This window comes from Centruroides sculpturatus, unplaced genomic scaffold (assembly GCF_000671375.1).
Source record: "Centruroides sculpturatus isolate CEXI.00-Female unplaced genomic scaffold, Cexi_2.0 scaffold610, whole genome shotgun sequence".
Lineage (NCBI taxonomy): Eukaryota > Metazoa > Arthropoda > Arachnida > Scorpiones > Buthidae > Centruroides > Centruroides sculpturatus.
In genome coordinates, this window is record NW_019385271.1 from 30,028 (window position 1) to 52,819 (window position 22,792).

General features: G+C 36.3%; 1 protein-coding gene across 1 annotated transcript in view; it reads left to right on the forward strand.

Moving 5' to 3' along the window:
* Window positions 1–22,792, forward strand: part of LOC111636995 (neurexin-1a-like) — a 76,362-nt gene that overhangs the window by 18,030 nt on the left and 35,540 nt on the right. Inside the window, exons 2-3 of the mRNA XM_023382399.1 lie at window positions 15,851–16,034; window positions 16,566–16,729. Of these exons, the coding sequence (XP_023238167.1) occupies window positions 15,868–16,034; window positions 16,566–16,729 (331 nt within the window). The 5' untranslated portion in view covers window positions 15,851–15,867. The remainder of the gene's footprint in view (window positions 1–15,850; window positions 16,035–16,565; window positions 16,730–22,792) is intronic.

Sequence of the window (22,792 nt, forward strand, 5' to 3'; positions counted from 1 at the left end):
GTCAACAAAATATTGGATACTGCAAAAAACACTATTCTGACTAGTTTACCAACCTCCTATGCTGGTGTTGCTGCAAGGGCTAACACAACAAACACCAAAATTATCCAGAAAACAGTCCAAAAACATACACAGTCCAGTGCTGGCACACACGCTGTTTTCGTTTTTCCAAAAGAAAACATTAACATCACTCAGGACAAAATAAGACAAACACTCACTATGAACATAAAACCTAGTCAGTTAGGAATCTCAGATAAAGCACTCAGGAAAATTAGGAATAACAGAGTTTGCATTCAGTTAAATACAAAGGGTAACAGCAACAAAATGGTGGCTGCCGTAAACTTAGTAAAAACATTAACAGATAGGTTAGAAATCAGATATTCGGCAGCCAAACAACCTAAGGTTATTCTGTTAAATGTCCTGGGTGAGGCTGTCACCAGCACCTTCATAGAGGGACTCTACATCCAGAACACTGCAATCAATACTACTCACACACTCCAAGAATTTCAAGACTCTTGCTGTGTTCTAACCAAAATAAATTGTAATATGACAGACACCCTAGATTACACATTGTCCTTCAGTCACTCCTATTACTGTATCAGGAACATTTTAATTCAACAACATTATGTTAGTGTGCAATGGGCAACGATAGCTGTAAATGACTACATTTCTCTTACATGCTGCTACAAATGCTGTGGTTATGGCCATCTAGCTAGGAAATGTACAGAAAATCAACACTGTAGTCACTGCATGGGCAACCACAGCTACAAGGTTTGCCACGTCCACAGTCAGGAACTGTGCTGTGTTAATTGTGCAAAGGCCAATAACATACTACCAGAAGGGAGCAAACATAAGACTGCGCATAACACATTCTCTCAACAGTGCCCCATAACCAAACGCATGAAAACACATGCTGCCAGTAGGGTCAGCTATGAATAATACACCCCTTCACAATATGAACACAGGCAGCTATAAACTCATACAGATTAATGCAAAGAAATGCAAAGCTGCCTGCTTTCTCCTCATTCACACTTCCAATGTACAGACATTCATCATGATCCAAGAACAATACACTGTTAACAACATGATAGTCAAGTTCAATGACTGGAAAGTCTATTCAGCTCAGGACCCTGGCTATCGCATCAAGGTTGGTATTCTCTTCAGGAACAAAAACATTACTGCCTGCCTTGTCTTCCAACGCACCACAGAATACATTACCACTGTCTGTGTACAGACAATAACACTCACCTTTACATATGTTCTGTCTACATTCCAGATACCACAAACATTGAGATGGCCATTGAAGACATTCATCACCTCCTGAACTCATACAAACATAAAAAAAAATAAAAGATAAGCCTATCCTAATAGGAGGTGGCTTCAATGCTAAGTCTGCAACCTGGCATAGTCCAAAAGATGACCCTAGGGGAAATGTAGTTAACAAAACAATAGCCCAACACAATCTTACTCACTTGAATACCAGCACCCTTTCAACCTACTCCTGTATCACGGGGGAAGTTGGATTGACCTAATCTTAGAAAATAGTCACATCATCCCTAGAGTCGACCACTGTTACACCATCGACATATTTTCTGCTAGTGACCTTAGGTCTTCACGCAACTGAACACTACTAGTAATACTAATAATCATAGTTTTCACTATATTCGCACTAACTGGCAATTATTCTGTGACATCTTCAATAACATTTGGGCTGGTACCCCTCATCAAAGTCACTATACTCAAAACACATTAGACAATCTTGTTACCAGGCTTACAAATATGATCACTAACTCTTACATTATTGCCTCAGAGCTTAAAACATTGTAAACACAAAAAGGTTCTTTGGTAGACCACTGAGCTAGAAAACAAGAAAAAAGTATTTAAGAGATTAAGGATGCAATTTAGGAATGAACAGGATCCGGACATTAAAGTCACACTTAGAGATCAGTACAGGCATGAACACAATGCTTACAAAACCGTTATAAACAAAACAAGGACTAATAGTTGGAAGGATTTCTGTACCAACACTTGCAGTCGCTCCCTGGTCTGAACTGTACTACTTAGCTTGTAAGGAGAAATGTCAACTTCAAACCCCCTCCACTATCCAGTTCTCCGATGGTTGCTAAACCAACAACACGGAAGAAACTATCACACACATCCTCACCAGTCTTTACCTTTCGGATGGCCCACAGCACGATGACAATACACAAGTGGTCATCCAGAGTTCTACACTCACTCCACCTAATACAGACAATGACCACAACTTCACTTACATTGACGTTTTGAATGCCATCTGTTTGCTCACAGTTAACAAAGTCCCAGGTCTTGACATCATAACCATTAGGATGATAAAACACCTGTTTGAGGCCATTCCTACAGCATTTGTTATTCTTTTTAATATCTGCTTGAACACTGGCCTTTTTCCTATTCAGTGGAAAAAGGCTAGTGTCAAATTGATTCTCAAACCCACCAGCAATAACACTTACAAAAAATACTGACCAATCTGTCTTCTCCCAACTCTGGGAAAAGTGTTAGATGGTCTAATGATTAATAGGATCACATGGCATCTATGTAAATGTAGAGCCCTGCATCAGAATCAGTTCGGCTTCTCTAAAAACAAAGGTACAGTAGATGCCATCCATCATATTGTTAACTACATCCTCCAGGCTAAACAAAACAATCAGCATACCACAATTATCACTATTGACTTTAGAGTTGCCTTTGGTCATGCCTGGTGGCCTTCTATCCTGCACACATTACATGCTCATCACTGCCCTCAAAATCTTTACAAACTTCGTCAGTCCTATCTTAGCAACAGGAGTGCAGGTGTTTGTACAACACAAAATAACATTGTCATACCCATCACTTTAGGCTGTCTGCAGGGATTCAGGTCTGCTCCTGGTCTTTGGAACATAGCCTATAACTCTACTTTATCACAACACCATGAAAATATAGAAATATACATCCACAAACCTTTTACAGTGCAACATTAAATAAAAAGAAAAAGCTCTCACAAACGTTTTTGAACCATCATAATGTTCTTCATCAGGTGAGTAACAGAAATTGTAGAAAACATTTGATGGAAAACAGAAAAATTTATGGATGTATATGCCTATAACTTTTTTATGCACTTAAACGACACCCTGCCTCCTGGCTGCTGCATACAGGGCTATGCAGATGACACAATTATCCTGGCTTCACACAGGAACAGTGAATGCTTACAGGACATATGCAACGACATTCTCAATAACATTCACAGTGGATATTAAGCATAGGCAACCCATTAACACAGATAAGTACAAAAGCATGATAGTAGGTAGGAATGTGCCACATATCAAATACACATCCCATATCAAATACATCACGGACAAAGCTAAAAAGACAGCCAACATCCTTATTAGTATTGCTAGGAACACTTGGGGCCTAGGCCCTAATGCTACTAAACTTATTTACAGGGGTGCAATTCAGCAAGCACTCCTCTATGCCATTCAGGTCTGGGCAACATAGCTGCCAAAGTCCATAACCATAAAAAACTGTTATCTGTTCAAAAGATTGCATCTCTCTGTATTTGTAAGGCTTATAGGACTGCACTCACTAGTGCCCTTTTGGTAATGTCAGGTCTGACCCCTATCAACTTAGAAATTAAACACATTATTTGGCAGGAAAATCTCATCGTCTTACCCTGGTGAGATTATAGTGACTCAGATTTTGACAAAATGATTAGAGTAGGTAAGATTCCCTCCCCCAGTTTGAACTTGATTGATATCAAAAATTCAGCATCGACAAAAATACCTTACCGACTTACGATTACCACCCCTCCCACCAGCTTGTCCCTGATGTTTACTTTGAAGATCCAGGTGATCATCCCAGGTTTAGGATTTACACTGATGGTTTCGAGATGGGTGATGATGTGGGTGCTGCTTTTGTAGTTTACTCCAACATAAGCCGCAAGCTTCACAACGCATGCTTTCATCTAGGTTCACACTGCTCAATAGCACAGGCGGAAACTTTAGCTATTTATATGAGTTTAATTCACATCAGGCATAGGAAGGACAAAAGACACTACTTACACTATAGGGTACTTTACACAGGATTGCAAAGTCTGATAGCTGCTTAAAACTCGTCTATCTCATACACCACATTCTCAGACACTTAGACAACAACATTAGAATAATTTCCTATGGGATCCCAGGTCATGCAGGGGTTCTTGGCAACAAGACCACTGACCATCTTGTCAAATAAGCTGCAAAATCTTCAGTCACTAGTACTTTCAGTTATATTCCTACCTCGTACATCAACAATCACATCAAGAAGCAAATCATTCTCTGGCAAGACAGCTGGGACCGTGACACCACTGGTAGGCTCACCTACACTTTCATCCCTAAGGTTGACACTGCTGTGATTCTTTGCCACTTTTACCTAGATACACCCTGACTCAGCTACTTACAGGACATGGTAACTTTAAGCAATACTTGCATGGATTTAACCTTGGGGACAATCCACAATGCAATTGTGGTATTTAGTAGGACCAAACACCACTTCACTTAGTTTTTTGCTGCAATAGGTACAATCAGATTAGGGATAGTTTAATGTGAGCTGCTATTCTTGAAGGGTACAACTGGCCTTGCAATCTGCACCAACTTATTCACATGTGTACAATGTTCCATCATCTACTCGCATTCATATTCCTTAGTGGGGCTCTTGAGAGCACTCTATCCTGGGGTGCAGATGGCAATTAGCTTTTCCTTGCTTTGTTTCAACTGTCAGTATATAGCTGCCTTTTAACTTTGTATTTTAATTTTTATTTTTTGTCTTCTCTCAGTCTAAATTCGGTTAGTCCTAATTGTAAGTTAGATTAGGAACTCTTAGCTTGGTTTTCAGTTAGGTTATAATAGATTAGGTTTTGTTAGCATTAGTTGTCTGGTTAGATTCGTCCTAGGTTATGGTAGGTTAGTTTAGTTAGTAAGCTAATGTTTAAAAAAAATAAATACATTTAAAAAAATGATAAAAATAAATAAAAAAATTGGGGTCTTGCCCGTTTGTCTTCTGTCAGTCCGTTCGTCTCATCTAGTTTGTCATTGTGTTCGTTTGCTTTTCATGTTGTCTGTCTATCTGTTATTTAGTATTAAGATTCATGCTGACATTCAGTTTATTAGTATTAAATAGATATAAAAGTCTTTCTACTAACAGCCACTTGGTAACTAACTTCTACACTTAGCTATTTGTGGCAGCACTCAATTATTGATGTTCACTACACTCAAGTTTACTTTTAGACCCTTTGAGGACTACAGCCTTGCAGCATAAAAACTGCACGCCAACATCAAACATAGAGGATACTGTAGCCATATGTACGACATTCAGAGGGATCCTAATTTTCTCTACTGTCTATATCCTCTTCCTCCTTCTTTCCTCCCCTTTCCTTTTCCCTCTTTTCTGCCAGCTGAACACTTCATGTAGGGCTGAGGTCTTTTATGTATGTGTAAAGATCCCCTGTTGAGCAGAGTCTGCAGGGTCGAACAAAAGGATACACGGACAAGTCAGCTCACAACAGTCAATTCCTTTTTAATTAAAATTCGTCAATCCCAATCGAGATATTTACATGAATCGCGAATCAATGTCACAATAAAACATCCGAATCAAAACAACGAATACAAACGTTTACCTCGTTCCTTTACCTCCCTTAACAATGAGGCTCACAGCATGTGGCGAAGCGGGGCAAGAACGGCGCGTAACAAAGAAATTAACTAAGCACTACTCACGACAAAAGAAAAAAAACTTGGTCGTGAACAAAACACTCGAAGAAACACTCCGTGCTGACGAGTCTTCCTTCAATCTTCCGTTATATGAGGGAGTTAGAGTCTATGACCGCACAGTTCCTATTTCGACACCAATCCTTTTCTTTGTTCTCTCTTCAGCACTCCGACGCCAATCCTCTTCTTTCTTCCACTTCGGTCGAGCCAGGCATCCCAGGAACGAAAATTCACTACACAACGTGGGTCACCCCTTATATATCTTGTAAACCGGAAATACCGCACGTGATCCTCGACCAGCCAATCTGGCTGCCGATACACAGTTACCCATGGAAGAGTGGTAACGTGAAATAAAACGAAAGGGGCGAAAAAAAAAGAAACCCGAAACGAAAAAAAAGGAAATAGTCACGAAGTGCTACATATGTATGTATGTTTGTATGTAGCCTGATACTGTATTGTAAGGTAGTTACATATGAATTAGCACTACAAATATTATAATGAAAATTACACAAAACTTTACTTTGAAATGATTGTTTGAAATATTGTGGCATTTTAAGTTTTTGGCGCATCACTTGCAAAAACACTGGTTTAAATAAAAGTTTCAAAAAGCTTTAAAATTCAATGTAAAATTATATATAATGTTTTTTGCTTTTTTTAATACATCTTTAGGCTACACTTGCATAAAACGATCTTTATATATATGAAATTCATTTCGTAAATTGAATTATTTTAAAAATGTTTAAAGTTTACAAATACTTAGGCAAGGTGTCAGCATCCCTATAATTGGTACAAAATAGTTTTTGGTTGTATAGGACTAATTTTATATATTTGGTCAATGTTGCCATAAAGTAATAAATAAACAAGACCTAACCAGAGAATAAGAAACAAAATAAACAGAGCACTTTATAACTCTAGTATTAAATTTAATAAATGTTTTTTTTTTTTTTTAAATTTTTAAAATGTTTTTGACCTAATATCACAGGTCTGCCTCAGTGAGTACATGAATTTAGGCAAGGTGTTAGCATTCTTATGATTGATACTGTTTATTCTGTTTGTTATTCTTTGGTTAGATCTTATTTATTTATTACTTTATGGCAGTGCTGACCAAAGAATACAGAAAATCAGTCCTATCCAACCAAAAAGTATTTTGTATTTTACAAAAACTGTTATAATCTCTTTTTTAAAAATTATGTGTATTTATATTCAGCAAATTATAATATGTATCTATAGATATCTATGTAAAATGTCTCTGTAATCCAAGTACATTTTACATAGATATCTAATATACAGCAATCCAATTTATATTATGTATCTATAGTTTGAATAAATATTTGCATAAACCTCATCACCCAGGATTATCATCTTTTTTAAAGCATTAGAAGTTTACTATAGTTTGAAGTTTACATTTGAATATCATAAATTTTCAGTACCATATTTTTGTGCATATAACATGCAATCTCTATACCCTGCACTAAACCACAAGAATAAAAATAAAAACCCATGCCATCATATTCCCTTTGCCTACTGGGGACAGCCATTGTTCTGTAGGCATGAGTTTGTAAATTATAGTATTATCTGCCTTACTGCATAACTTATATCCTTTTTAAATTGTATTTCAAACAATAATCCATAGGTTATATTATATATTAAATAGTCATATAAATATTTTACAGCCTACCGCTCTGGGGGACCCAGGATTGAAACCAGACGAGTCAAGGAATTTTCAGGAATTTTTTGGGGGTTGGTCTGTTCGGATGTTGGGCCCCGTCCCTCACCACCTGGTCGCCCCCATTGTGAGTCTGGCCAAACTCATAATAACCCTGCTATAAGAGGCCCTCTTAGTGCCCACAGAGCAGAAAGAGTATTAAAAAAAAAACCTTGTTTAACTAAAATTAATATTAACAGTACTTTTAATTGTGCTTGTTAGTTAATTGTTAATTGGAAATAAAGTATTGATTGTTTTAATGAACATATTTCTCTTAGTAATGAAAAAGAGTTGTATTCTTTTGTTAATTTCTGGAATGTAACCATATATTTTTCATTACTCCTTTGTTTTGTATAGCACAAATTTGCATAATACGGCACTTTTTTGGAATGTATCTATTTGTTATGTTCATGAAAATAACGATAACTCGTAAACTTATATAACTAGCTTTATTAACATAAACGTAACTATGAGTGAACAACGTATCGTCGTGTCCAGGTCTAGGGGTTACAAACAACTAAAGACAGCTCGTTGAGACAAAGAACACACATGAGGTTGGAGGTGTGGGGTGACCTAAGTAGGTCAAGGGGCAATTCCCGGTAGCGGTCATCCCCTGGCAGTTTACATACATAACAATTCTCCCACACTTAATAAAATGTTATTTAAATTTGTTCGTTTAGAGATTTAGGCGTTGTACTGGTTTCCGTATTCGTGTTGACCTTCAAGGTTCCGACTCATTTCCATTTGTTATCGTTCGGCTAGATTCTCCCTCTTTCTCTGGGGGCTGGTCGGAAGTTGTTTTTGTCATTGTCTCCTTTTTGTTGCATAATGTCGTTACAGTTCCTTCGTCGTAGCTAATTGTGCTAGGGTGTGTAGTAGCGCTAGCTGAGGATGAGTCCCTATTGTTTACTGTGTCGTTGCACTTGTCAATTTTCTTNTCGTTACAGTTCCTTCGTCGTAGCTAATTGTGCTAGGGTGTGTAGTAGCGCTAGCTGAGGATGAGTCCCTATTGTTTACTGTGTCGTTGCACTTGTCAATTTTCTTTTTGTTGAAGTCGAATCCTATCTGGATGGGATTTGTCTGTTTGTTAGTTTCACACAGACGTAGTTGATCATAATGCCTTTTTATTACGTATCCATTGTCGAGTTCAATTAAGTAGTGTACATGACCTAGTCGTTCAGCTATGATACCATATTTCCAAGGACCGGAAGTTGTGTAATTTCGGGATTGTACATGATCTCCCACATGATAAAATTTGTAGAATTTCGGTTGTTCAGTTATGTTCCTTTCGGAAGCTTGTGCCTGGGGTTTGAGCAAATCTAATTTTGTTTTTATTGTATGTCCTAATAGGTTTTCTGCTGGACTTTTCCCGTTAGATAAGGGAGTCGCTCTATATCGGAATAATAGTTCATGAAGCTTCTGATGTAAGGTACCAGTTTCATGCTTCATACATTTAAGGTGTGTTTTTAAGGTGTGGCAGTATCTTTCAGCCTGGCCATTTGTGGCTGGGTGTCCCGGTGCTATTAGACTTTGACGGATTCCGTTTCTTGAACAAAACTTTTGAAATTCTTGTGACTTAAAAATGCTTGCATTATCACTTACTAAGATCTCAGGTAGACCAAATCAAGCAAAGACTTCATGTAGGAAGTGAATTGTGATTGATGTATCTGATTTGTATAGAATATTTCCGGCCACTTCGATTTGGCATCAACGACAATGAAGAAATAATGATTTATAAATGGTTCTATGTAATCGATGTGTATGCATTGCCAGTTTCTTGTAGGTGTTTCCCATTTGTGTATTGGAGCTTTTGTTGGGTTTTTATTAATGTCACAGCATTCTTTGCAACTTTTAACCGTATTCTCGATATCAGAGTCGATATTACGTCAGTAACAGTAGTTTCGGGCTAGGGCCTTCATTCGAACGATTCCTATGTGTGTAGAGTGTAGCTCTTGTAGTACTGCTGGCTGTAAACTTCTTGGGACGATTACGCGGTGTCCTCTAAACAGAATGCCGTTGTATGTGGATATTTCTGGGTCGTACATATGGCCATTGACAATGTCGTTTTGATCTGTGTTCCTTGTCAATTGACGATTCTCTTCGAATGTCTTTGGCCGTGATAGTTCCGGTTGAGATATGTTTTACAACAGTGTCATGATAAGTATCATCATGGTCTTCTGTTAGGGCTTCTTTCCCTGTTTCTACTTTTGTTGACGAAATGTTGTTGACCATAGTTGTATGGCTGAGTTCATTGATGTCAATCTTTAAACTCCAGATCCAATCTCTTCCTACTATTGCATTTTTTTGAAAGGGAACGACATACAAGTCCTCTATACTGTAGTTGCCACCATGTTTAGTTTTTACTTTTGCTACTCCTAAGGGTTTGAAAATATCACCTGTGTAACTTCGAAAGGTCACTTCCGTTTTCGCTATGGGTGCGTTTAATTGTAAACGATTGAATTCGTCGATACTGATGATAGTGATGTGACTGCCAGTGTCACATTCAAAATGAACTTTTGTGCCATTAACATAGATTTCTGTGAGGAGTCTGTCATCAGTTCCCGTTATATTAACAAATACATCTAGAACACTGTTTATATCAAAGTCAATTACGTGTTCGTGATTAATATTGTGGACATTATGATTCCTGTTGATTGTTGACGTTTGTTTCCTTAGGGATGATATGCAAACTTTTCCTGTGTGGCTTTTTTTATGACATCGTTCACATTTCAGCCGGTCTTTGACTCTACAGTTTGTTGATTTATGGTTGTTTTTTTCGCAATGTAGGCATAGTCCTTCTAAATGGAGTTCGTGGAGGTTAAGTGGCTCTCCGCTGTGACTTTCTATTCGGCTCCTGTTACGATTTGACGGTTGTGTTTGAGGATGTGAGCGTCGTTTTGTTTGAGTATTTTTGGTAATTTTATGAACAAAGTGGTTACTTTTATATACTTTGTCGTTTTCTATTTTAGAAGCTTCTATGGCTAATGCAATTTCTAGCGTCTGTTCGAAGGTTAGGTCGGTTTGTTGTAAAATTTTCTCACGGATGTCGGAATCTCGTAAGCCACGTATGAATTGTACTCTTAACATTAGATCTATGACGGATTTTATACAGTCCGCATTGTTACAACTAGACTTGAAATCTGCGCTTTTTGAGAGTTGTTTTAACGAAGTCACGTAATTTGAGATGGACTCACCATTATGTTGTTCTCTGGACAAGAATTTGTGCTGTTCTGTTAGGATATTTCGTTTGGGTGTTAGGTGATTTTGTAGTAACTTCATTAATTCAGCAAAGGTTCGCTTCAAGGGTATTTCTGGTGCTGTTAGGTTGGTCAGTAGCTGATAATGTTTCAGTCCAAGACAATTGATTAATATCATTACCTTAGCTTCTTCAGTAATGGTGTCTGTTCCGGTCAGTCCTTTGATTTTGAAAAAGTTATCCAGTCGTTGGGAATAATTTTCAAAGGTCTCGAACGTTTCGTCATAAGTTTCGAAGGTTAGGGCTTGCGTTTGGAGGACTCGTTGAACTGATAGTTCTGGTTGCGTCTCCACTGATTGACTCTGTAATTTCTTGACGAACACATTTAGCGTTGAAATTAATTCTGTGAGTTCACTCATTTTATCCTTTTTGTCCTTGTTGCCAATTGTATTCTTCTCGCCAATTCGTTGCCAATCCCATCCTCGTCACCAATTGTTATGTTCGTGAAAATAACGATAACTCGTAAACATATATAACTAGCTTTATTAACATAAACGTAACTATGAGTGAACAACGTATCGTCGTGTCCAGGTCTAGCGGTTACAAACAACTAAAGACAGCTCGTTGAGACAAAGAACACACACAAGGTCGGAGGTGTGGGGTGACCTAAGTAGGTCAAGGGGCAATTCCCGGTAGCGGTCATCCCCTGGCAGTTTACATACATAACACTATTGTTTTGTGAGAGAGATCTATATTTCCTCCCCAGAAATAACACTTCCATTCCCAGGATTGTTAATCATCATGATTCAAACAATGAATACTAGTTGAAGAAACAAGACAAAAAAACAAGACAAAATCATCCTGAAGAAAAAGAAACAAGACAGGTGTAGTGCAGTAGCACTACACCTGTCTTGTTTCTTTTTCTTCAGGCTGATTCTCCAGGATCCCATCATTCTTTTCCTTTTCTCTAACACTTAGAGTCCTGGATATTACTATGAGAGACAGACCAAAACCATCCTTTCCAACTTCCTCTCTGTAGAAGACAGCAGATCCAACCCATGCAAAAAATTAACATACATTGGCTCAACCAATAGATCGCTTAAAAGGAGGAAAAGGAGGCTGAACACAAATACAACACATACAATAAAAAGTTCACTTCTACCCTAGCCCAGTTTGCAAGTGAACCTAGTATAACGACCAAATGGGAAGAGGTGAAGATTATTATTCCTATGCATGACAATAGCAAGCTTAGAACAGTTGAATCCATTGAAATATTTGCGCATTCCCTCAAAGAGAGTTATATCAACAGCAGAGATGCAGATTTGCTTTCCTCCGCATGGAAATCACTCTTCGATAACCCCCTAAACTAAATAGACCAACCCACCTTCACCTCTTGCAACCATTAGTGCTTTTTTACTTGTCGCATTTTTTTTCCAGTTCTGCTTTCCAAGCGTAGCACCTTTCCCATCTTTGGTTGTTCGCATGCCTTTTCTTATTATATCATTAGTTATTTAATGACGACAACATCACCTATGCTCCGTTATCAACTATGACATTATCCCTATCTTGATAGGCAAGCCTGTCACAGTCTCTAGTGCATCTTTACTTAGCATGTTTATTTTCCAATTTTTTTCCCAACTTTAGCGATTATCCCGTCATGAACTACCCACATACCTTTTATTTTTACCAAAAGAAAAAATTTAACACCCTCAGTATTGTCTAAACCTTATCATCAACGATGATGTCACTGGTAAGTTTACTGATGCCTATGTAAAAATTGTTTACTGATCAGTAATGTAAATCAGTTTACTGATCAGTAAAAATTGTTTACTGATCATAGGTATCAGTAATGTTTACTGATACCTATGTAAAAATTGACATCGTTTGAATTTCTACCAACCGACGCTCTAACAGACCTCAGTGTACCTGAAGAAGGCCAAAAACGTTCGTACTCATGTATATACGGCTAGAAACAAGTGAGAAAGGTTTTGTCTCTGTCATCTCTGTAGATGATCAAGTTACTTTGAGCCTTACTTTTTTCCTTGGGTCCTACTCAACCACCAGTTAAACCAGTTCTTCCGTAAAGGAGGTCCAACTCCAGGAAGAAACAGACAAAGAGAGAGTCTGAAGGTAGGAGTTAAATGTGAAAGGACAGAAAAGATTGAAGAAAGAATACTATGTTCTAAATATTAACCAAAATAAGGTGCACTGCCAAAGTATTGCGAATAGATTCCCCAAGCACTAAATAGCAATCAGATGTACAGGTAACCCCCGTATAACACGGTAGTTACGTTCCAAAAAATTGCCGTGTTATGCGAATCCGTGTTATACGAAACAAAGAACTAATACGAAAAGGAGGGTTAGGTTCCAAAAATTAAAAAACATGCTAGTATATTTTCATAATTAAGATAAATATCTTCATTAAAATTTTTTAAAGTGATACATATTAATATAAATTAAACAATGTTTTCTTTGTCATAACTAAAAACATTATTAATTAACCGAGAGCGTTTTCTTTTTGGCAAGTTATCCTTATCCTCTGAGCATTTTTCTGCATTATCTTCAGATCCATGCTTTACCTTTTGCAAAATGTATGTAATTTTAGATTGCTTGCTTCTAGTTAAAAGATCTTTATAAATTTCCTTATATGGTGCTAAGCACTTATGAAAAATAAAGCAAGTATGGAATAAGGGAAAAACATTCGGCAACATCAGAAGCAGAAGCGTCGCGATCTGGCAACATTGAAAAAGTTTCGAGAAGGACCACGTGTATCGACAGAAGGCGAGAAGAGAAAATTTACGTACTTCAGTACTAATAGTTCACAAAAATAATAATTTTCGTGAACTATTATTACTTAAGTATGTAAAAATTTATTACATTTCCTGTTGTTCGAGGGTTTTACCCAATTCTCGAACCGTGTCAGAGTGAATCCGTGCTATAAAAGTACCGTGTTATACGGGGGATGGTACCAATTCTCGAACCGTGTTAGAGCGAATCCGTGCTATAGAAGTGCCGTGTTATACGGGGGTTACCTGTACTGTGCTGTACATATTATATGGCAGCTAGTCTCCAAAGGTAGTCAAGAGCTTGTATGAGTCTCAATGGTAGAGCAGACCCTTTTGCTATCTAGCAAGCCCCTTAGCTTCTTAGTGGGACTCTAGCTTTTTTGTTTTATGAACAAATGAAATACATATAATGTTTCTTTATTAACAGTCTTAAAGATTTTATTTTCTGTTAGTAAAAATAAGTTAATTTTATAGAGGTAGAATCACTACAGGCCCCTAAGTTTTCTCTGGCCCCTGGAAAAAGTTTTCAGCTCTCCCTCTTAATGGCTCTGAGTTTCCAATATTTGATGTGTTTCAACATTTAGGGAAATGCATTCTTAGAGTAGATTGTTGCTAGTGACAAAATCTGTTGCTAATACTGGGAACCAGATTTCAAGTTGACAACCATGCAATATCATCTGTCTTCACCACATCCAAAGAAGTTCAAAGTCCAAGTATTATACTGGGAAGATGTCAGTGACTCCTCTTCAATTACTGTGGCCCATTGCTTCTGGACTTCAAGGAGTTAGGTGTCATCATCATTGGAACATGTTGCTGTGATATACTTAAGTAATTGTGATATGAAATTAAGGAAAAACATCTTAGTGACCTCATAAATGAGTAAATTATATGGTGCACAACAATGTGCATCTTCATGCTACTAATATCATCGAGCAGAAGTTGGGCACTGCGAGATCCTGAAGTACTTGCCATATAATCCAGATATCTTTCTATGCAATTTTCACATCTGTCCACTTCTAAGTAATTATACACTGAAAAGTTCTTGTAAGGATGATGATTTCAGTTGGATGAAAGTCTTTAACTTGATTTTTGATGGGACAATTGCCTTATGACAGCAGCAATTTTTTCTAAATTATGGAATTCACAATGTGCCTTAATGTGGTATTGTGTAGAAATAGGTAGTGTGGTCCCCATGTGGTATGGAATACAACAAAAATGAGAATATTTACTATTAAATTTATGTAGAAACAATATATATACACATATACACAGAGAAAGTTTACAAAATACAGTTCTGCACACACTTATACCCCGTTCATACTGAGCATTTCAATCTAGATTGTGATCAAGGTCGGTGACTATGTCGTAGTGTGACCTCTCTCCACAATTTCAATTTTGACTGAAATGAGGTTCAATCGTGATTGACTTGAGAGTTCTTGAAACTAGATCCAGTCATAAGTGAGATCCCACGATCCCACGTGCACAAGAAAATACAAGATGGTTGCAGAACACGTGTTGGGCTATCAACAGAGAAATAAAAATATATTTGGAGAGAAGATGGCATCTGTCTATTATTAGATATATGGCAAGAAAAAATATTTATTTCTAATCAAAACTTTCATTTTGTTTGTTGGTGTTTGTGACTTACCACATAGTTATGTCAGTTTTATCATCATGTATAATAGCCATGTTCTTCTCAAGCATACTGCCTGTGCGAACAGTTAGGCATTCGACTGGTGACAGTTACAATTGGGATTGTGGATAAATTGGATTGAAGTGAGTCATGGATTGTGTGCAAATGTAGTATTAGAGTTCTCAATAACAAAAATGCAACACACTGCACTACAGTTTGTCACAAAGTTAAACATAAAAAGAGAATATCACACAAACACACCAATATATAATTGGCTTGGGATGTTGTTCACAAGTCAGTCAATTGTTTTATCACATCCGATTAACAGACCTACAATTAATGTTCCTGATGGAAATGGATTCCAATTTCGTCCCCTATACACACACAACACACAGTTGTCAGTAAAACCACCACGCAAACAAGCAAACCTCACCACTTGACTCCTCTCTGTGCAAGGGAAGAAAGCTTTGTTCAAAACCTGGCGTGCCCTTAAGTTCCCTTCTGTGGTCATGCCAGTGTTGCTAGCTAAAATATGCACACCAATAAGAACAAAAAAAATAATATTGGAATAGCCCGAGACATAGCCAATTATTTCAGCGGCACAAAATGGAGCAAACCTACCAACCCCTATAGCTGTTGAATAAGAACTTTCTTTTTCTGATCATCCCTTTAAAATGAAGATAAAATATAAATATTTTAAAAATTATCTACAATTTTTTTAATACAATTTTATTAAATTTATTTATTAAAAACTGATAATTAAATTTCATGTATTATTTTTAGGTATAATTATTTTTATCATGTACAATATCATCATCATCCTGTTGTTTCTACCATTTTTGATACAATTGACATTCACTGCTACTTCATCTAGTCAAGATTTTACTTTTTCACAGTCTCAGTCTTTCATTCGAGTTCAACCAGACTGGCCACTGACTAGTGTTAGAGAAGTTAAATTTCATTTTAAGTAAGTTATTTTATGGCATTCACAATATTTTGTTTTCCTTTATTAAAAATTAAATTTAATTCTAAGATTAAGTTTCACAAAATCTTTCACTCTTTTTCTAGCAGTTTCTGGAAAAAAGAGTGAAATGCATAGGACATCGACTATTCTATAGATTTTTTTCTGATTATACTTATACTAGAAATTTTATTAAGATTTCAAAATTGATTCTGTTTATTAAAATACATGAAAATTAGTGTTGTTGGCTAATTTACACTGTTAATTATACTTTTAGCATGAAAATAGTTTATAAAATTCTGAAGTTTGGCTGTTTGATTTATTGTAAATGAGGAATCCGAATTGCATAATTAAGTAAATTTATTTTATTCCAAGTTTTCAAAATATTATAAAAAAACCATCATAAACAAAAATATCTTTTAGTTATAATATCAAACTTTCTTAAAAAAATATTTGACATAAATTAATAGAAATAAGGAATCTTTGGAATAAACAATATTTAAACTATAATTAATTTAATATTTTTACTTTTTGCAGAACTGTACAACCTCATGGATTACTATTGTATCATGGATTAACTAATCTTCCAGAAGCTAATTATCCACATTATGAGATGTATTTAATGCTTGAAAATGCAAGATTAAGATTCATTCATGTATTTGGTCAGGATAATACTGCTGATTCATATTATATTGGAAAAGGTAATATAATAATAATGTTTTTTTTTTTCACTTTTACTCCTTTTAGCACTCAGTCTGATCCTAACATTGATTAATCTAGATTTGGAGATGAAGAATATCAAGCAGTATAGGAAAATTAGAAAAATTAATTTTCAAGCTATAGTTGAATTTTTATAAAACACTTTAGACTCACCTTAATTTAATAGCTAGTATACTTCTTTCAGATTTCTTCAACTTTAGACTTGCTGTTGATTGACCAGTGTTATAGTTGTATTAACTGTCATTCCATTCTTTGATAATTTGTATTTAGCATGTGGAATAGGGAGTGTGTATATAATACATATGTATACAACTACTTTTCATAAGTTTGTCATGTTGCAAAAAATTCATTTTATAACATTTCAATGAACAAATTTGAAAATTAATAACGAATTATGAACACGTTTTATTTTAAAATATGAAAGAGCAATATTAAACAATATATTGAAGATCAATACATTAATACTTTAACAAAAAGTAATTATTTATTCAATTGTAACAATAACTTATTTCTAAAGTTTGGAAAGTTACAAAATCTATTTCAAAAGTTTGCTACAATTTTATTCAAAAACTAAATAAATAATAAAATTACATAGATTATAGAATTTAAAATATTACAAAGTAGTAAAAAATTTAGAAACAAAATTGAAGAAAATTACAAACATTAAGAAAAATATTAAAAAGAATTATATCATAAAATTTACTCTATGCTTTAATGTGCTGCAGAGAATTGTTGCTCTTCAATGTATTTCCTATGGAGCATTAATCCTAATTACTGTGAAAAGGCAAGCATAAAAAAAAATCAAAAACTAATTTTCTTAAGGGTGGGGTCTTTTTTCGGTGTGGAGTCCTGGACAAGTTCTCCAGTTGTTCAGCTCTAACAGTGGTACTGATTGTAATCTATCAAAACTACTTGCAATTTTTAATGCTGTAAGAGAATGAGCACATTACATCATTTGGCATGAAGTGCAGTTAATTATTTTCCTGACTATTATATATAACAGTATGTTAATTATTTTCCTGACTATTATATATAACGAGGAAAAGTATGGCAATTGGTCAAAAGATGACACCCAAAATTTTTACATTTTTGGACTTGGGACCTTGAAATTTTGAGAAATGTAAAAAAAATTCGGGTTTCTTTTTTGTATGTATGGATGTTAGTGTGTAGGGGACACACAATTTTTTTCACCTTCTTTGAAGCTTAATTCCTGTGCTTTCTGTCAAAAATTTCTGAAATTTTGCAGTATTAGAACCGAGGGGGTAGAGCATCAAGCTTCTCTCCCACTTATTGGTGGCTCTGTCAGAGGTGGTTTTACAGGAGGGCAAAAATGTGAGTGGGAAGGGATAGCGAGATTGTAACAAGATACTGGCTGTACTCAAGGATGACACAGCATTAAATATAAAAATAACGTATTTAATTATCTAAACTTATATAACAAATACAAATCAAAAAGGTTACAATAAGGGAATAATTCGTCTAATAAGACTCTAAAACTAACTAAGGTCTAATTCTAAAGACATAATATTGTCTAAGCTTAAGCTATGATCGAGAGAGCGATAAGAAACAAAAGAGAGAGTATCGAAATTTGCTAATTGATTAACTCATGGATTTCAGATCTAGTCATATAGGGCATTGGTAAAACGCTCTTGGATCGGCGGTCCGTAATTGTAGTCTCCTTTCTCTTCAGGTCAGGATTGTCGAGAGTCCGGCGGTGATTATGACAGGAAGACTTCAAGAGAATGCTCAGAAAATAAAATGACTTGTAGTCATTGCACAGGGAATCACATGTTTAGAGATTGCCCTAATATTGGAGAGTTACCTGTATGCATCAATTGTAGTCATAATCACATGGAAAACCATTCGCACAATGCAAGAGACTCTTCATGTATAGTGTGTGAAAATGTACAGCGCGGACAGGAAAACACAGACACGTTTTACTAATTAAACAAGTTTAATTTCGTGCTAACATTAATATATATACAGAATAAGTTTGGATTCCCGCTGTTTACCTACATATGTTTCCAAAATCGCGAGCAATCAGATATGCCAATAGACCAGTAGTTACTTTTCTGATAACTACTTCCTGACAAATTATTTGTGCACGTAAACTTAAACTAAAAGATAGGAAAGGTAGAAGGGGAAGTAAGAAGAACTAAAGGACAGAGGGTACCCAATTTTTCTGTTGGTTCTCCACCGTTCCTCGTCTCGGCTTCTTTCTGCAGCTGTTCTCCTTTTAGAACAATTCGGGTCCGTTTTGGGGCTTCCTTTTCTATAGTCAATGATCGGATTCTTCTGCTGATCCGATTCTTATGGCCTCCTTCTGCAGCGCTTCCCGACTTTCCATTTCGGAGTCTACTGCCGTTCGTCCTTCTCTCTCAGAGTCCGGCCCAAGAATCCTTCTGGAATCTCTCCTTTCCCCCTCCAGCCTTGTTGCCATCTATTGTTCTAACTCTACCTCCTGATGGGTTAGGGGTGAGGCAAGTTCTGCAAAGTCCGAGACAAAGGAACAAAGAAATTGGAAGGAAGGAAAATTCTAGAATTTAAATTAAACTAAAACTATACAGATTAATAATAATAATAAAAATAAAAATAAACAGGCGTGTAGCCACAAGTGTATCAACGAGTCGAGGCAAATTTGATTAGTAGGACTGATTATGTGTCAGAATCATAGAAATGGCATTTCTGTTATGCAAATTAATCTTCATAGGAGTATTGCTGCAAGTTCTCTTTTAGCTAGCAAAATCCATAATTATGATTTAGTCCTAGTTCAAGAACCTTATTGCATACGAGATCAGCCTGCTTCCATCCCTGCTTATTGCTCTGTTATAAAAGGCACTAATTCCACTCCATGGGCGGTGACTATTGTTCCACATAATAATATACCTATTCTTCATTTGGCTTCTTATAGCTCTGAACATATGGTTTGCATTGAGACGTATATTGGTTATACGAAATACATTATTATTAATATTTACTGCCCAAGGCCTCAGAACATTAATGTAATTCTTACTGATCTCCAACAGATTATTGAATCCTACCCCTCTTGTAATTTTATCATTGCTGCAGATATAAATTCTCATTCTCCAGCATGGGGTGGAGACACTCTAGATCAGTGATTCTCAAACTTTTTCGATCCACCGCCCCCTTTGTTCCATAAAGTTATACCCAATGCCCCCTAACCCATTTTCTCTTGTGTGAGAAAAGGATTGGAAATATTCTTAGGAAAACTTTTCTATGAATCTCACACTTTGTGCCCTTACTGTACATTGTTCTCATCATCTGGAAACCATTAAACGCAATGTTTCCTCTTATCAGCCCCAATTTTGCCTTTGGTCACCGTTCAATACCCTGCCTCTATCATAGATCTATTCATCGCGCCAGAAGGGGGCGTTATTGCTTACTTTGAGAAACGCTGAGCTAAAATAAAAGTCAATGTGTTAGAAATATTCAAGTTGTGACCTTCAATAAAAAATAAAAAATATATAAAATGTCAACATTTTATATATATTCCGTCAAATTTTCATATATAGAATTTGTCTGCCATCGCCCCTCTATATTTCCTTAATGCCCCCCAATTCTCTTTGAGCCTTCCCACAAGGGGGCGTTATCGCCCACTTTGAGAAACGCTGCTCTAGATGGTAGAGGTGAAGTGTTTGAAGAGTTTCTTGCATTGAATTGTTTGTTTATTGTAAATGATCCTAACTCTCCTCCTACATTCAACAATGATAGATATTTCTCTTGGGTGGACATTACTATTTGCTCTAGTTGTTGTTTCTCCTCTATTGCTGATTGGCAGGTGTTGAACACGCATAACTTTTCTGATCATGAATATATTACTTTTACTGTCCGTAATCGTACTAATTGCTCACCCTTGGCCTATCGGGCACGATTTAATCCCTCTCATGCCAATTGGACTGAAATTGCTGAATATCTTCACTCCGTTGTTGATCTTCCTAAAACCAGAGAGGAGGCTGTGATTGCTATAGATCACTGCATTAGACACATTAACTCAGCTTGGGATATTTACATTCCTAAGACAATTCCCAAGCGTAAGCTAGTTCCCTGGTGGAATGAAGAACTTTCTACACTATGCAAAATTAATAATCACTTATGCCGAAAATACAAGCGTTGTCACAATCCTACAATAAGAGAAAGGAGGCGTGAAGAATACTTACAACACCAGTATATTTATAAAGATCGTATTCTCAATACTAAATTGCAGTCTTGGAAGGTTTTTTGTTCTAGCGCTTCGAATAACCCTTGTGGTTATCTTACTAAAATGTGTACAAGAAAACTAAAGAAGAATACTATCCTTACGACTTTTAACACTGATTCTACTACTTCTACATCCCTATACGATACTGTTGAAAAATTATTAGATACTTTTTGCGTAGATGATTCTGAGGTGGACAATTCTGCATGGCATCAGGATCTGCGTGCTGCTAGATCCCTTCCATACTCCTCTGCTAACTCCCCTTTACATACAATGAAGTAGATAAAACTTTCCGTGATTTAAAAATAGGCAGAGCGCCTGGCATTGATGGCCTGACAGTGAATATTGCAAAAATGCTCTTGAATATTATACCTCTCCTATTATTTAGACTTTATAACATGTTTGCAGTTCGGGGTTTTCCCTGAGTTGTGGAAAATGGTGTGAATAATCCCTAAACCAAAATCGTCTTCCTCTAATGATACAAGACCAATTTCTCTTTTGCTGATTCTTGGTAAAATTTTGGAGAAGTTGATGACTAATCGACTCTCATGGCACCTTGAATCTTCTTCCAAGCTAAATAATTTCCAATATGGTTTTAGACATCATAAATCTACTACTGATGCTATTGACATGGTGGTTGAAACTACACGACGCCTTTTAGAGACTAACACCTATGTTTTGGGCATTAGCTTGGATATTAGCAAAGCGTTTGATTCTGCCTGGTGGCCTTTGGTCCTTCACCAGCTTCGGATCTTTGATTGCTCCAGTGACATTTATCAGCTTTTCAATGATTATCTTAATAACAGGATGGCAACGTTTTCTGTTTGACACCTTTATTTCCATTGTAATGTTATGAGAGGGTGCCCTCAAGGCTTAGTGTGTGGACCTTTACTTTGGGTTATACTTTTTGATTGATTTCTTTGTCAACATTTCGGTCAAGATGCCATAGTTGCCTATGCAGATGACGCTTTTGTTCTCTTCAGAGGGAAGTCTCGCAAAGAGTTGGAAATTAATGGTAATTGAGCCTTGAGTATGATTTATGATTGGGGAGTGCTTAATAAACTTTGTTTTAATGCTAACAAAACTAAGGCAATCGTTTTCAGTAAGCTGAGACATAGAAACCTGTACGCACGTGTTCCAACTCTTCGCATGGACGGGAAGCACATAGCAGTTGTGAGAGAACTTAAGTATCTAGGTATAATTCTTGATCATACGTTATCTTGGAACAGTCATATTGAGTATATTACCAAGCATACTGGGTACATTATGCATGCATTTGCTAAGGTAGCGAGATCTACTTGGGGACTTGGTGGTAAGACAATGGGAGCAATTTATGATAGCATCTTTGTACCTATTCTCACCTATGGTTGTGGGACATGGGGCGCTGCTGCTGAAAAGGTACATCAGAAACGAAAATTAATCTCGGCGCAGCGTAGGCCTTGTTGTTAACGCCTGAGTGATTTTAATTATGATGTAATTAAGCATAAAAAATAAATAAAAAATACTTAAAACTGAAAAAAACGAAAGAAATGCGTTAATTTTGAAGAAAAAGCTTCAAATTTTATTTTCCTTTGTCTCGCCTTTCTGTGAAATTTAACACCGATGAGTCATTGTTTACACAGCTGGATGACCTTGAACACAGCTGGAGTCGGATTTCCCGGGACATTCTCATACGTCTCGGGAGGACAAGGGTTTAAAGTAGGGTGAATATGACCGACACGTATATTTTTAAATATTTTTAAAAAATTAAGATTTTAATTGCGATTTCCGACCCCCCAATTAATTAAATTTATATATAATAAAATCGATTAATTAAAAAAATTAAAAA